Raw genomic sequence first — 14,456 nt, 5'->3', positions numbered from 1 at the left:
AACAAGGAAGTTTTTTTAAAGATGTAAATTTCAAAATTTTCATATATTTAACAAGTCTGTTAAGTCTTTTTGGACTCAGAATCAAAGCTACAAAATCCCCAACAGAAGTATAGTGTAAAATCAGCATTATGCTGATTGTAGAGATCAATTTTTCCTGTAAATCAGAAATAGCCATGACAATTATTAATATTAGCAGAAATCTCAACACAGTGACTACAGCCAAAGTACAGGAAGGAGACAATGGATCACAATATTCCAATTTCAAAGGAAGAGTATGAAGATGAAAAGTGTTCTAAGAACATTGATTTCACACTGAAGTAAAATTTACCACAATGAAAAGACAGTGGAAAAAAAAAGTACAAAAAGGCTTGTAAAGCCTTGAAGATAACGAAAGAAACACAACTCAACCACGAAAAAGATTTGAAAGGAAAAAGGATGCATATGTAATTTTAAAAAAGAAAAGAAAAAAAAAAAACTTTCCCAAAGATAAGACAAAAACAGTGAAGCCAAAGGATGAAATTCAAATAGATGTGTTTTTTTTTTAATTTTGAATAAAATGAATTGTAGTTGAAAGAGAAATTTGAAAATTCAATTGAGTCACTAACATTTTCAAATGATTCTTTGTTTTTCAGTCATTTTTTTGTACTTTTTGGATATAGCCTCCTGGCATCCTTATTAGAAAGGACTTCAAAATTATCAGGAATACATACAGAAAATATTCTACAATTTCTATAAGGTAACAAAAATATTCTACAATTTCTATAAGGTAACAACTATGCAAAAAGAAAAGCCAATTATTTACAACAGAGCAAAGTTTTATGTTTACAATAAAAAGGATGGCTTTTGTCAACACACCTCATGTGGAAACACACCTCTTATGAATGAATATATTTCTCTATAATGGGCAACCTTCTTAAATTTGGGAATGCAAAGCAAGCTGTCAAGCTGGAATAGTTAACTTAAATGAGAAAGCATTTCTATTGCATAATTCCTTAATAACACTGCAGGCTGTTCATGTCCATCACATACTTCTCTAATGTCCCTTGCATGATCAACTCATCAGATACTATAATACAGTAGTTCTCAAAGTATGGTCTAGAGAATCCTGGGGATCTCTGAAACCCTTTTAGAGGGTCTACAAAGTCAAAAATAGTTTTTATTTCCAATATGGTAAATGTCTATAAATATAACCCAGATAAACAAAAACACTTTGGAGAGATCCTCAATAATTTTTAATAGGATAAAGATACTGAAAACAAAAGTTTGAGAATCACTACGTAATACTTCATAGTACAACAATCAGCAACAATGTCAGGAAAAAAAAAAAAAAAAAAAGCCTTGGTTTCAGGGTAAATTTTATGGCCATTAAAAGAACTCAGCAATTTCCAAAAAACAAACCAGTCCCTTTCTTCTTTAATTTTGGGACATAGTAGTATCTAACACATACATAATGATGGGACAAGCATCCAACTAAATATTACAAGTATAGCAAATAGGCATTCTTTATCCATTTGTTTTTTCCTATGTAGGTGGTTAACCAATCTCCTGAATGAAATTTAAGTGTGTAACAAAACAAAGACAAAGACCAAGATTCATACCAGATAGGCAAGTATGGATGGGCTGCAATCTTCATCAATGTGGGAATATTCATAAGAATGAAATTCAAGATGCATCTGAGAGTTACAGTATGTACAGGCACCATGAAGAGTGCTAAATTTGGAGTCAGAAAAAGACTTTCCTCATCTACCTAGTAAATGTATACCCCCGAGCAAGTATCTTAACTTCATTCTCTTTCCTCATCCAGAAAAAGAGAATAATATTGCTTCTGTAATAGAGCTGATAAGAGAATTAAGACATTACACACACACACACACACACACACACACACACACACACACACTCTCTCTCTCTCTCTCTCTCACTCTCTCTCTTTCATGCTCACTTCCATTTAGGAGACTTTCTGAAATATTGTAGGGCTTGATAAAATAAAAACATATAGAAGATCTCATCATTTAATGAGAATATCTCCTCTGGGAGGAATTTGTGCTGGATCTCCTTCTATAACAATAGTCATTATAATTGACATGTAAAACATATTTCCCATTTTTATGCCTCAATCCATATAGAATATCATTAAACAAGTTTTCTCTGTTATACCTTTCAAGAAATAATGAATAATGTTCATGTATGCATGGGAAACATTTTGAAGAGAAGTCTTTGAAGAGGTTTTTTAAATGGACCAAATCAATGTTGGGGGGTTAATATTAATAGTCAACAAGCAATAAGCACTCTGAGAACTCAGAAACACATTTTTCAGACAATTGTGTGATGGTAAAGATGTGTAGGTACTATGGAATACCACTTGTGAAACCCTGCCTGTTCCCTGCATATATCTACATTAATTGATGTCCTCCACACATATAATAGTATTATATAGATGGAAATAATTATCAAGATTTCTCAGTTATCTTTTTTTTAAAAATAAGGTTCAATTTTTTTTTCTTCCTGAATATATACTTATTCTCCCTCGGTTGTGTAGCCTTACTTTGATCATAACAGAGAAGTTCCTTCTCACAGGGCACAGCTATCAAGACCCAAGGACTCTGTTTCTAGTCCTGGTCAAGAGTTCCTAGATATAAAGCACAGAAGAAGAGGGGGAATCCCTGCCACTTAAAATCAGTACAAGACTCTCAGCCCTTCCTCCAAGGCACAGAATTTAAACTCTCCCTTGCTTTCTTGGTGAGGACAGGAAGTCCTATCCTACAAAGGCTACCAAGAGTCCTACTTCCAACATTGGAAATAGAAGATTCCCTTACTGTTGAGGCATGGAGTTTAGGTACAACTGCAAAGATTCTTGGCAGAGTCCTGGTCAATGATTTCTGAATCTAGGAGGAAAGGGGCTTCTCCAACTGAAGGACAAGATATAATGATCTGGCCCTCATCCTCCATGGAAAACAAAGCAGGGTAGGAAGGTTTCCCATCCCATCCACCTTGTCCACAGAAATGGAACTAGTTCTACTTGACAACTAAATCTCAGCTTTGGTAAGTAGGTCCTAAGCAAAAGGGAGGTATCAGTGATCCAGATTTGGTTAGATTCTAACAGGAAGCAACAACTCCAAGAATCATTATTAGAAGATTTATTAGCAGTATGCTGTGAATAGGGACCAATGGCCAGCAGGGCAAGCAGTGAAATCTATAAGATAGAATAGGGAAGAGAAGAGAGAGAAAATTATCCCAGAGGGGTAGAAGGAGAGGGAGCACCTCCACTCAAGATGTTAAACAATACATGTAAAATGGAAGAGTTAATCTCTGGGCATCAGTGAAGGACAAGTAAGACACATAAAAGACTGACAACAACTGCCCCAATAACTTAGAATTTCAGTGGAGTTTCTCTAGTTTTCCCCCACCTATCAGGAGAGAGATAGGGTACAAGTAGAGCTTATCTCTAGATGCAGGGTAGGTGAAGGATCAGCCAATATTCTAACTTCAGACCATCCCAACAGAGACAGCCTTAGGCCAAGAATCAGGATAAGGATGGCAACTTATCAAAACACAGAGAGGAACAAGACATGGCAATAAAAGAGTCAACAAACCAGATAGTAAATTTCCATAGTCAAATAAAACTGTCACAAGTCAAAGTTATAAGATGGGTCCAGGTGACAAAATGGGAGTTTAAAGAACATCAAAGGATAGCAGACTACAAGCTACTTTTCCCATCTTTCTTTTGTTTAATGTCATTTTCACCTCCTCAAGGAACCATATCTAAAACAAATGTTCAGATTCCAAAGGTGATGACAAGTATAATCTTCCTCAGCAACTTCCCTAACTTTTTTCTCACAAAAGTATTCCTGAGACTTCTGGCTACAATCTATAAGCCTTTGGCCTTTTATTCCTTACTCCTGAACAAATATTTTCCACATATTTTTGCTATTCTAAATATCTGGGTTTAACTTTGCATTAAAGTCACTGAGAATATAGGGTAATGCTATTTGGAACAAGTACTTAGTCAAGATCTTCGTAGAATTTCTCTATTTTTTCAGTCTGTACAATAAATGTTGGCACATAGGCTTCAGTTACTTTCATGATGAACCTTTTACAAATACTTTTATAAATCACAGCTACACAGGGTAATCAAATGTCACATAAAGTAATGCTTCTTGTTGCCTTTGGATGCATATTAAAGCAAGTTCTACCAACAAAGTTAGGAGTTATTAATTCATTTAGCTACAACTTCTATCTTCCACTAGGTGAAACAGCAAATAGAATGCTAGGCCTGGAGTTAAGAAGATATATATCTTCCTGAATTCAAACCCAGCCTCAGACATTTACTAACTGTGGTGATCCTGACCAAGTCATTTGATCCTGTCTGCCTAAGTTTCCTCATCTGCAAAATGAGCTGGAGAAGGAAATGGCAAATCACTTCAGTATCTCTAAATCCAAATGAGGTCTCAACGAGTCAGACATTTTTTAAATGACTGAACAACTAGGCACTGTTTTGGATGCTGAGGATACAAAAAAAATAAAACAATTCCTGCCCTCAAAGAACTAATATTCTACTGGGAGAAAGAATATTTAACACCAAAAAAAAAAAAAAATTCATTATAAAAGTATATTCAAATTAACTTCTAGGGGCAGGTACGCTAGTATCTGCAGAAAATCATCTCAGATAGGCTTCCTATAGAAAAATGACACGAGCTCAGTTTGAGAGGTCACAAAATATTGCTGGAGAGAGGGAAGCCTTCCAACAGCTTTTGCAGTAGTACAGATATGGGGAATAAAACTCCATATTTGGGGAATAGGAAATAAACACTTAAAGGCTTTCCCAACAAGATCTTCAGTTCAACTTCTACTTGATTCCCTTCTCCATACCTGGGAAAAAACACTCAGGCACATTGAAACCACTAAACATAAATGCCATTTCTCCACCTGTTGCTTTCTGTATCTTATCATAACAGCAGAAAAGATAATTATCACTGCTTAACAGCTAAGCATGAACCAGGGAGGGAAACAAATTTCTTTCCCTTCTAGCCCGTTAGGGTTCCAGAAGAGATGATAATAACAGCTGAAAACAAACCAGTGGGCTTTCATCATTACTGAGAACTTAAAAGGTAAAATTATATTTCCAAAGCAGATTGTGTATAGAATAAAATGAATGACACTTAAAATTATACAAATATCAGGGTTTTTTTCTCAAAGATTACAAATATGTATTTTTCCTGCCTTTCAGTATTCTTTTCTATTTTCTCTGTCATTAATACCTTTAGATGTTCTCCTTTGCTTCCCTCCTCTCACCACACCACAAAGAAGATATTTTAAATAAAACAAGCCAAGAGAATTTATATCTAGAAGGTATTTTAAACCCTAACTGTAACCTCTTCTTTTTATGGAGATAAGGAAATTTAGCCAAGGAACTTGTAAGATCATAGATTTTGTGTTCAAAGGAACTTTAGGAGCTATTTAGGCCAATTGCCTCATTTTACAAATAAGGTAAATAAGGCCCAGAGAAGTTATCTGACCTACCCAAAGTCAATTTGATAGAAAGTAACAAAAGCAAAATTTGACTTCGGCCCTTTTGACTCCAAAAGCCTTTTTTCACTGCACTACGCTGCCTCATTTCACAGCTGAGCAAGCTGAAATAGAAAGAAGCTAAACAATTGAGAGGATTACAGTTTTGAAGCAGGAAAGGACTTTAGAGCTCATCTACCAAATTCTCCATTATACTGATGAGAAAACAGAAGCCCAGAAAAGTTAGGTGATTTCAGAGAGACAGCTAGGGAGAGTACAGAAGATGGAGAGATGGGCCTGGAATCAGGAACACCCAAATTCAAATCCTATCTCCGATATTTTGGAGCTCTGTGAATCTGGACAAGTCGCTTTACCTAAATTTGCCTCAATTTATTCAACTATATATAAAATGAGAATAACAGCACCTATCTCCGAGGGTCAGAGAAATTAAAATAATTATAAATTGTTTAAGCTTATTACCTGGCACAAAAAAAAGCACTATACAATGCTATTATTATCACTATGTCTCCACCTTTAGAATTCCTTGTTGCAAACTACGATTACTTAAGATTGAAGCTAGAACAAGCTACTCACCACTTCCTGCCAGAAAGGCAATGGACTTAAAATGCAGAAAGACATATATTTCTGGACATAATCAATGCAGAAATTTGTTTTGCTACACTGTAGATTTTCTTATGAAGGTTTTCTTTTTCATTTTTCTAAAATGTTGAACTGAGTTATGGGAAGAAAGAAGTGATGAGAAAAAACAAATGCATATAAAAAACTAAATTTTTAAATTTTTTTAATTTCAAAACTCAGCTCAAACATATTTTATATATGAATCTTTTGCTCAATCCCTCTCCTAGATCCAAGTTCCTTTCCTCCCAAAATTACTTTGTATCGTATGTGTTTGGTGTCTCAAAAGTCTAAGTATAATTTTAAGCTATTAAAAACATATGTATATACGTGTTCATATATCTATGACCAACATCCCCAGAGGTTTATGTGTAAAGGAAGGGATGATAATACACAGAGACACAGATAGATTTAGATATATCTTCTCAATGAATCTGTAGTCTCAAGCAATCTTTATGTCAGAAGGTGACAGGTTTAGGAAAGTTAGGGCAAAAACCTATCATCCAATAAAGAAGTGGGAATAATTCAAAAGCTGGAAGATCTTAGCATGTATCAGAAGATGAAACTGTGATCAAATTAAGTACAAGTAAAAATAAACAGGCCAAAAAAAAAAAAATTTAAATCAAAAGGTATGGTTCAAGAAGTCTGTCACCTTCCCTCCTCCATGGGGAAATAAATTCATTCATTCATTCATTTATTTGATTATCTATCTATCTATTGATTGATTGATTGCCCACAGCAGCTCTTTAAACCCTCCGTACTAAGACAAAAAGAAGTTGAAATTGTCATCAGTAGAGGAAATACTCACATAGCTGAAATCAAAAATTCTAAACTAGGGAAATAATATGTAACACTTGATATTGTTGCAACTTATTATTTTTTTAGTATATCAATTCTTTAGTTTAGTTTTGTTCATCACCAGATAATTTAAAAAATTCAAAAGGTTGATTCAAACTACAAGACAAACTAAAGACAAACTACAAGACTAACTGGTAAGTTTCTACAAGAAAAACCAGCTAAACTAATCAATATGAAGTGGGTTGTTCCCTATTGTTATCTATGCTCAAAAAACCTTAGTATCTTTCAAAATAAACTTCTCTTTTTGAAATGAAAATCTTGACAAATTTTAATATAAGTAATTTACTTATGTATAGGACTGACAGAAAAGTTACTAAAGAGCAAAAAAGAGCAACCAAGTCATTTTTGTAGCATGAAACGAATTTTTTTTCAGACTTTTATAATCAGAAAATATTTAGACAACTATGTATTTATGGTATAACAGGTAGGATACCGGTCAAAAGAACAAATGGAAAGGCAGCAAGGGGACACAGAGGAGAGAACACTGGCCCTGGAGTCAGGAGGATCTGATATCAAAGCTGGCCTCAGCAAGTGCGATCCTGTGAAAGTCACTTAACTCCAATTGCTTGAAAAAAATAAAATGATTCAAAAGGACAGTATTTGGTGGTCAATGGTGAGAGTGAAGGGCTTATCTCTGGTCTCTAAGAATTGTTTTCTCTCTCTACGCTATTAATGCCAAATATTTTTCTTTCTACATTCATAGATATTTCCATATTTTCAAACTCTTGTTATTTTGAGAAAGAGACAGAGACAAACACATATGACATTCTATGAAAAATTATTTCCATCCTGAAACTTCTTGGAATCCTACCCATTAGAGTAAAAGGTACTTGAATTGTACCCTATTGAAGAAACATGGAGCTATAAAGGAATGGCAGAGGGGTCAAAACACCAAATTCAATAAGTGGCCAAGAGTCTGACACTGTTATAAACTTATTTTCTAGCCATTCATGGCCCCAAAGTTATTTTCTTGTTTAAACTATAACTCCCTAATAATGAAATTTTGGCTTCCTTACTCAGAAATGTTTTATGAGTACCCCAACACAGCTGGGTGATAATCTTTCCATCAAATTCATTGACATCTTGGTCCAAGTTTAGATCCCAGGTTCTCAAGTTATGTCCTTTGGTGTCCACAGGCCCCTTTGCTATCTCTTAATTCTATTAACATCATCCTATGTCTGGCTCACTTCAAATTAGTAAACTCTGCTAACTCTAGAAAGAACAATAATGAGCTCAGAACTCATGTAGAAAAAAAACTGGGATATAAATTGCAGCTGAGAAAAAGGAGATGATAATGCTTTTTAAAAGGATAAAGATAGTTCAGATTAATAATGAATGTAAGAAATCACAAAACCAGAAAAGCAGAATAACATCAAATATAGAAAATGGTCCACTTAAAAAAGCAGCTATTAAAGTCAGTAAAAGTGCAGTTTTTACTGCTGTGCTATCTTCCTGCCTGATCTCCAGCCTCCAGTGGAGGCTTTCTCTCTCTCTTTCCTCCTGAATAGGTACCTTCTATTTGCTGTTTCTCATGCCCCTTTAAGGCAGAGAAATAAAGACAGAACAAGCATAGCTTCCATCTCCTGCCTGATGTTACACAAGGCTTCTGACATCTTCAGCTTCTTCTGGGAAAAAGCAAAATTTCAATTAATGATTCACATACTCATACCTAATCATAGGCTATACATCTGAACCCCTATAAGTCATCATCCAAACCCTACTCCCTAACCACACTAACATTCTTTATTTCCTTCAATCCACCAAAGTCCCAACCAAAATCACCCACCCATTCCACTGTGCTTTCCAGAATGTCTGCTCCATAGGCAACAAATTCATTTCAATCTTAAATCTTGTCCTATCCCATTGTTTTCATCTTCAGATAGCCACTAAGATTTGGCTTCCTAGATAACACAGCCTCATCAGTCATTCTTTTCAGTATAGGCTCTTCACTCCATGTCCTTAACTCACTTGTAGAGGTGGAGGAACTGCAATACTCCTCACCCCCCACCCCACTGCTACTTTTATGTTCTCTCCCTAATTCTATCACTTAGTAAACCCTCCTCTTAATTCCATATAATCTATATTTTCCAACCAATCAGCATCCTGGTAACTGTTGTCTATCAAACTCCTTGCTCAAAGAATTCAGTATCTAGCTTACAATCTTTCTCTTCTCCCCAACTCCTGCCCTCACACTGAGACTACAACATACACAAAGTCTACTCAAAAAACCTAACCTCTCAGTTTCTCAACTACTTCCTTCCCCTATTCCTCCACCCACCTCAGTTACACACAAAAATCACTATATCTTTGACCAGGGGTCCTCAAACTACAGCCTGTGGGCCAGATGCAGCAGCTGAGGACGATTATCCCCCTCATCCAGGGCTATGAAGTTTCTTTATTTAAAGGCCCACAAAACAAAGTTTTTGTTTTTACTATAGTCCGGCCCTCCAACAGTCTGAGGGACAATGAACTGGCTCCCTATTTAAAAAGTTTGAGGACCCCTGCCTTTGACCCTGCTCCATGTTCAGGAAATCTAAAATTATCTGATTATCTTCTGTTGGTTTTCTACCTCTCCTTCAACATTCCCAGACTAATCTACTCTTCGTACACATTATGACCTCTAGGCTCTTGATTATACTTTCTCTCCTTTCACTCTCAACTCCCTACAGTCTAGCTTCTTGAAACTGCTCTGTTCATCACTGGCAGATCTAATAGTCTTCTTTCTCAATACTCACCTTTATGGACGTCTCTAAAATATTACTATTTCCTCCCCACCTCAGTCTCAAAAAAAGTAGTGGTCCTCTTACCAAGGTACACCCCCTATACATGACATGTACAAAAGATCCCATTCTGTCCCATCTTCCTCAGCAGACTGTCCCCTCTATCATTTTCATGCTCTCATTTATCTCTCTATTGACAACAAAATGGTCATGTCTCCTCCCTCCTCAAAAAACCCTCATTTGAGCCTTCCATCTCTGCTATCATCCTTTATCTCCTCTGCCTTTTGTGGCTTGCACCTTAAGAAAACCACCTACAATCAGTACCTTTACTTCCTCTCCTCTCACTCCCTTCTTAACTCCCTAAGATCTGACTTTTGACATCATTCAAATAAAACTGCTTCTTGCTACAAATTACCAATCATCTCCTAATAGCCAAACACAATGACCTTTTCAATATTCACCCTTCTTCATCTCTCTGCTACAAATGACACTGTCAATCACCCTCTTCTCCTTGATACTTTTTTTTCTTAGATTTTCAGGATAAATTTTCCCAATTCTTGCGTCTATCTTACCACTCCTCGATTTTCTTAATGAGATCTTTAACCATATCACACCCTCTAAATCTATGTGTCTAAAAAAGGTTCAGTCCTAGATGTCTTGTCTTCTCTTCTCCCATCTATACTTCCGTCACTTGGTGATTTTTCATCAGCTCCCACTGATTTAATTGCCATCTCAAATTTAATCTTTCCTGTCCTAACCTCTCTGCTGGCCTCCAATCTTGCATCTCAGACATCCAATAGATATTTCAAACTCACAATGTCCAAAACTGAACTCATTATTTTTTCCCCTAAACCACCCCCTAATCCCAAACTTTCCTAATCATCATCTAAGATACCACCAGCCTCTAACTCTCCTGAGTTCACAATACAGATCTTGTCCTCCACTCTCCCTAGTACCTCTCATCCTCCCTCACCCCCACCCCATTCAAACCAATATTTCCAAGACCTGTTGGGTTCCGCTTTGAAATATCTCTTGCACATGCCTCCTTTTCTTCTCTGATACCTCTACTATCCTGCCCCGAGCCCTCATCACTATTACAGTAGCCTGCTAGTTGGTCAGCCTGCCACAAGTTTGTTTATCACCACTTCAGGTCATTCTCCATTCTACCACCAAAGTGAATTTCCTAAAGCACCAGTTCTCAGACCATAACTCCCTTCCTCCATCAGTAAGTTCCAGCTACCCCCCCCCCATATCCAAAATATCACTTCTAACATCCAAAACAAATGCCTCCATTTGCTGTCCAAAGCCCTTCATCATAACCTAGCCTCTCCTTTCATCTTTCCAGTCTTTTCACACCTTGCATCCACTCTCCATTCATATAATTCTCTATTCCAGTAACAAGGGCTTACTGACTGTTCTACCAAGATGACACTCAGCTCCAGAAATTTTCTCTGGCTGCCCCCCCATCCTGGAATGCTCTCTCTCCTTAGGTCCACCTCCTGGCTTCCTTCAGATGTCAGATAAAATCCCATCCTCTATGGTAAGTAAGCCTTCCCAATCTCTCTTAATTCTAGTACCTTTTGTTAACTGTTACTTATTTATCATATATATAACTAGTGAAGCATACATAAACGCATATGCAAACAAAACTATGAAGGCAAAGTCTCTTTTCTTCTTTTCTTTATGAGGGGCACATAATGGGAGTTTAATAAATGCTCACTAACTACTGACTGAAAGTTAAACACTGTGGTTCAAGGTTGTGTTCTTTGGGTATGTTTCCACAAAATGGACAGCATTTAATTACTACAAATGAAGTGGTGTATGTATATAATCCCATCAATTCTCTGAATTGGTCTAGTATATTCCATTTGTGATTTCAAAGGAAAGAAAATGACAAACTTATCTCAGGGGAAAGTGAAAACATAATAAACGCTCATACATCTCAAGAAAAATGTTCAAATTTAACAAAAATTTCTGAAGGAGTCAACAGAAGAATACATACTTAGAGACAATGAAGACCCAAGTGTGAAGATCTACATAAGGATCATTACTAATTGTGCCCCGGGGAAAGAAAATACACTCTGGGTATTTTCCAGAAACTCTAGTTATAATACCTAATTACTTATATTTTTCTTACTATTAAAAATTATACTACTTTTAAAAAATATAGTCTCAGAATTTCAAATTAATCAGTCAAGTTTTTTTGGTTTTGGTTTTAATTTTGGGGGGGATAGAGTAGGTTAAAAAAAAAAAACAGGTCATGCACCAATACTATTTCTTAAAGTTCTATTAAGAGGCGATGACATAAGGGGGTCATGTACCCCTTATACCATAAAATGGTCATATAATCACGGATCATATAAATAAAAGCACCTTAATTTAATTACATCTAAAACTTTTTAAAACTAAAGAAAAATGAATACAAAATGTTATTCAATAAATATAACAAACAATTTAGTTCTTTTTTATCATCAAGCAAGAAAGAATAAGAAGAAAAAATGAGGGAAGAAGTTACAATCTCTGTATTTGACAAAACTCTGATTAAAAAAATACCTTTTTAAATCTAATTAGACTGTGATAGAATTTGTTTCTAAAAGTGTTTAAATCCATATTGAAAATTTAGAAATACTAACATTTTTGAAATCTTCTCATTCTCAACCTGCTATTCTAGATAACAAGTTGTGGCATTTCATTTCACAAAAAGAATTATCTATTTTCAAAAGACAATATCTTGCTCACTTTTAACATGCTGAAGATAATGACTTTTGAAAACAAGCTCTCTACCCCTCATTTTCTTTATTTGTAAAAAGAGAAAACTAGATGAAATCCCTTCTAGCCTATAAGAGCCTACTTTTATACTTTAAATCCTCTAGATTTAACTACAAGAAATCACATCTTGGTGCTGACCTAAAGGCTAGATAAAATTAAACCAGAGACAATTCCCATTCCTACTCCATAGAGAGAACGCAGAAAATATCTCCTAATTGTTGGGATATCAATTATCATTTCTATACAAACAAAATTAAAAGACATGAATAGTTTTAAGAAAAACTTCAAAACATATATTTAATCATTTTTGAAATGGAAAAATTATTTTAAATATAATCTGTTATGACATACATTACACCAAGATCCAAAAAGGCAAAAAAATTATTTTTCAAAAAGAAAATGTTAACATTTCCCAGGAAATACTTCTCTAATTATCATGCTATTTATCTATTGCTTTATACTTGGTACCTGTATTCAACATGTCACGAACAAATGAAAAAATCTAACTACCCAGATTTAAGTACAAATATTCATTTTCTAGTAAATGCTACCTAAGTTAGGAACAAACAATTTATACACTGGAAAAGACTGTACAAACTAGAAAATTCTAGAAATACCTTTTCGAGGAGGTAGTTCTCCATTCTGTATTACATCTGTCCCAGGATATACAATTTCTCCATCTTTGACCATTTCATTCCATAGGCCACAGAGTCCATCTCTTGTAAAAGCAAGCTAACAAACAAATAAAAAGAAAAGTATATTATAATTGATTTTAATCTATTAATTCTTAACTAGTAACCCTTTTAAAAGCCTAATTTTCCATCCATATTTTATTCAACAAACATGTAAGTACATATTACATTCAAGAAAGATGCTATTCCTTTAACAGAGAGAAGTATTACTCTTTCTTTATAAACATGCTATCCAAGAAATTATAATCTAGTTAAAATGTTAAGGCATAATAAGTATAAGCAATTATAATAGTCTTAAAGGTCTACAAAGGAAGGAAAAACCATTTGGGGCTAAGCTAAATAACAAAATAAAGCTGAATATTGCAGAAGGGCATATGATCAAATAAAAAGAAATGAAGAATTTCAAGTAGATTTAAAGTCTGTTAATAAAAAATGGATGAATGACTCAAATAGGAAATTAGAGGAATGAAATAACACAACTAACCTGGAATAGGTCAGTATAAACTCAGTTGCATATTTGTTAGTATTTGCTCAGGCTTATTCTTATTAATGTCAAGTTACCATAAAAGTTTCTAACGGGCATAAGATCTAACTTAAATTTTCTTTATAAACTTTCTTCATAAAGTACACAGATGATAGCACTGCTTATTTATACCTTTTTATTAAAAAGGTATCAACTCATGATGGTTCATTTTCCTTTTTCCACATAGTTTACTGATTTAACTTTATTATGTAAGACTTATTGTTGATGAACTGCATTGATGCTTTTTTTTACGTTCAACTGAATATTCCCCTTCAAAATGTGTAAGATCTTGAAAACAGGTCTATAATTTATTTATTCAAGTTAATATTCCAGGCATATGGTAGAAGAGACCATATCCTCCAGGCACTTTAGGATAGTTTTTCCTTGAAAAAATAATTCTTGAGAACTGAATGGCTCAAAATGTTAAGTTATCAGAATAGTTAGTTGAGTGAATACCCACTGCCATGGAGTTGAGGAGTTGAGCAAATGGAACTAGGAAAAAGATAGGAATGTCTTGTAAGTCAAATTGGTAGGTAACACAAGCAAAGGAGCTTCATTCAAACCTTAGTGCTATTCCTTATTAAATATCCTTTTCCCTCTCTAGATAATTAAATCTCTTTTGGTAACTGCTGATGACCTAAGAGTGTCTCATTTTCTTCCAATATCGAACCTATATTATTGAGGGGAAGGATCTGAGTCAGGGCCACCTCAAAATAAAGGATAATTAGTATCCTTAAGCATCTTTACCTCTAT

At 34.9% G+C, this 14,456-nt stretch overlaps 1 protein-coding gene across 3 annotated transcripts in view; it reads right to left on the bottom strand.

Annotated features, from left to right (window-relative positions):
• HERC2 (HECT and RLD domain containing E3 ubiquitin protein ligase 2) overlaps nucleotides 1-14,456 on the bottom strand; it is a 221,591-nt gene that overhangs the window by 191,829 nt on the left and 15,306 nt on the right. For all 3 annotated transcript variants that reach the window (XM_031959088.1, XM_031959089.1, XM_031959091.1), the window contains exon 3: nucleotides 13,106-13,220. In XM_031959088.1, the coding sequence (XP_031814948.1) occupies nucleotides 13,106-13,220 (115 nt within the window). The remainder of the gene's footprint in view (nucleotides 1-13,105; nucleotides 13,221-14,456) is intronic.

This window comes from Sarcophilus harrisii, chromosome 3 (assembly GCF_902635505.1).
Source record: "Sarcophilus harrisii chromosome 3, mSarHar1.11, whole genome shotgun sequence".
Classification (NCBI taxonomy): domain Eukaryota; kingdom Metazoa; phylum Chordata; class Mammalia; order Dasyuromorphia; family Dasyuridae; genus Sarcophilus; species Sarcophilus harrisii.
Note: the sequence above shows the minus strand (reverse complement) of the source record. Positions and strands in the feature narration are given on the sequence as shown.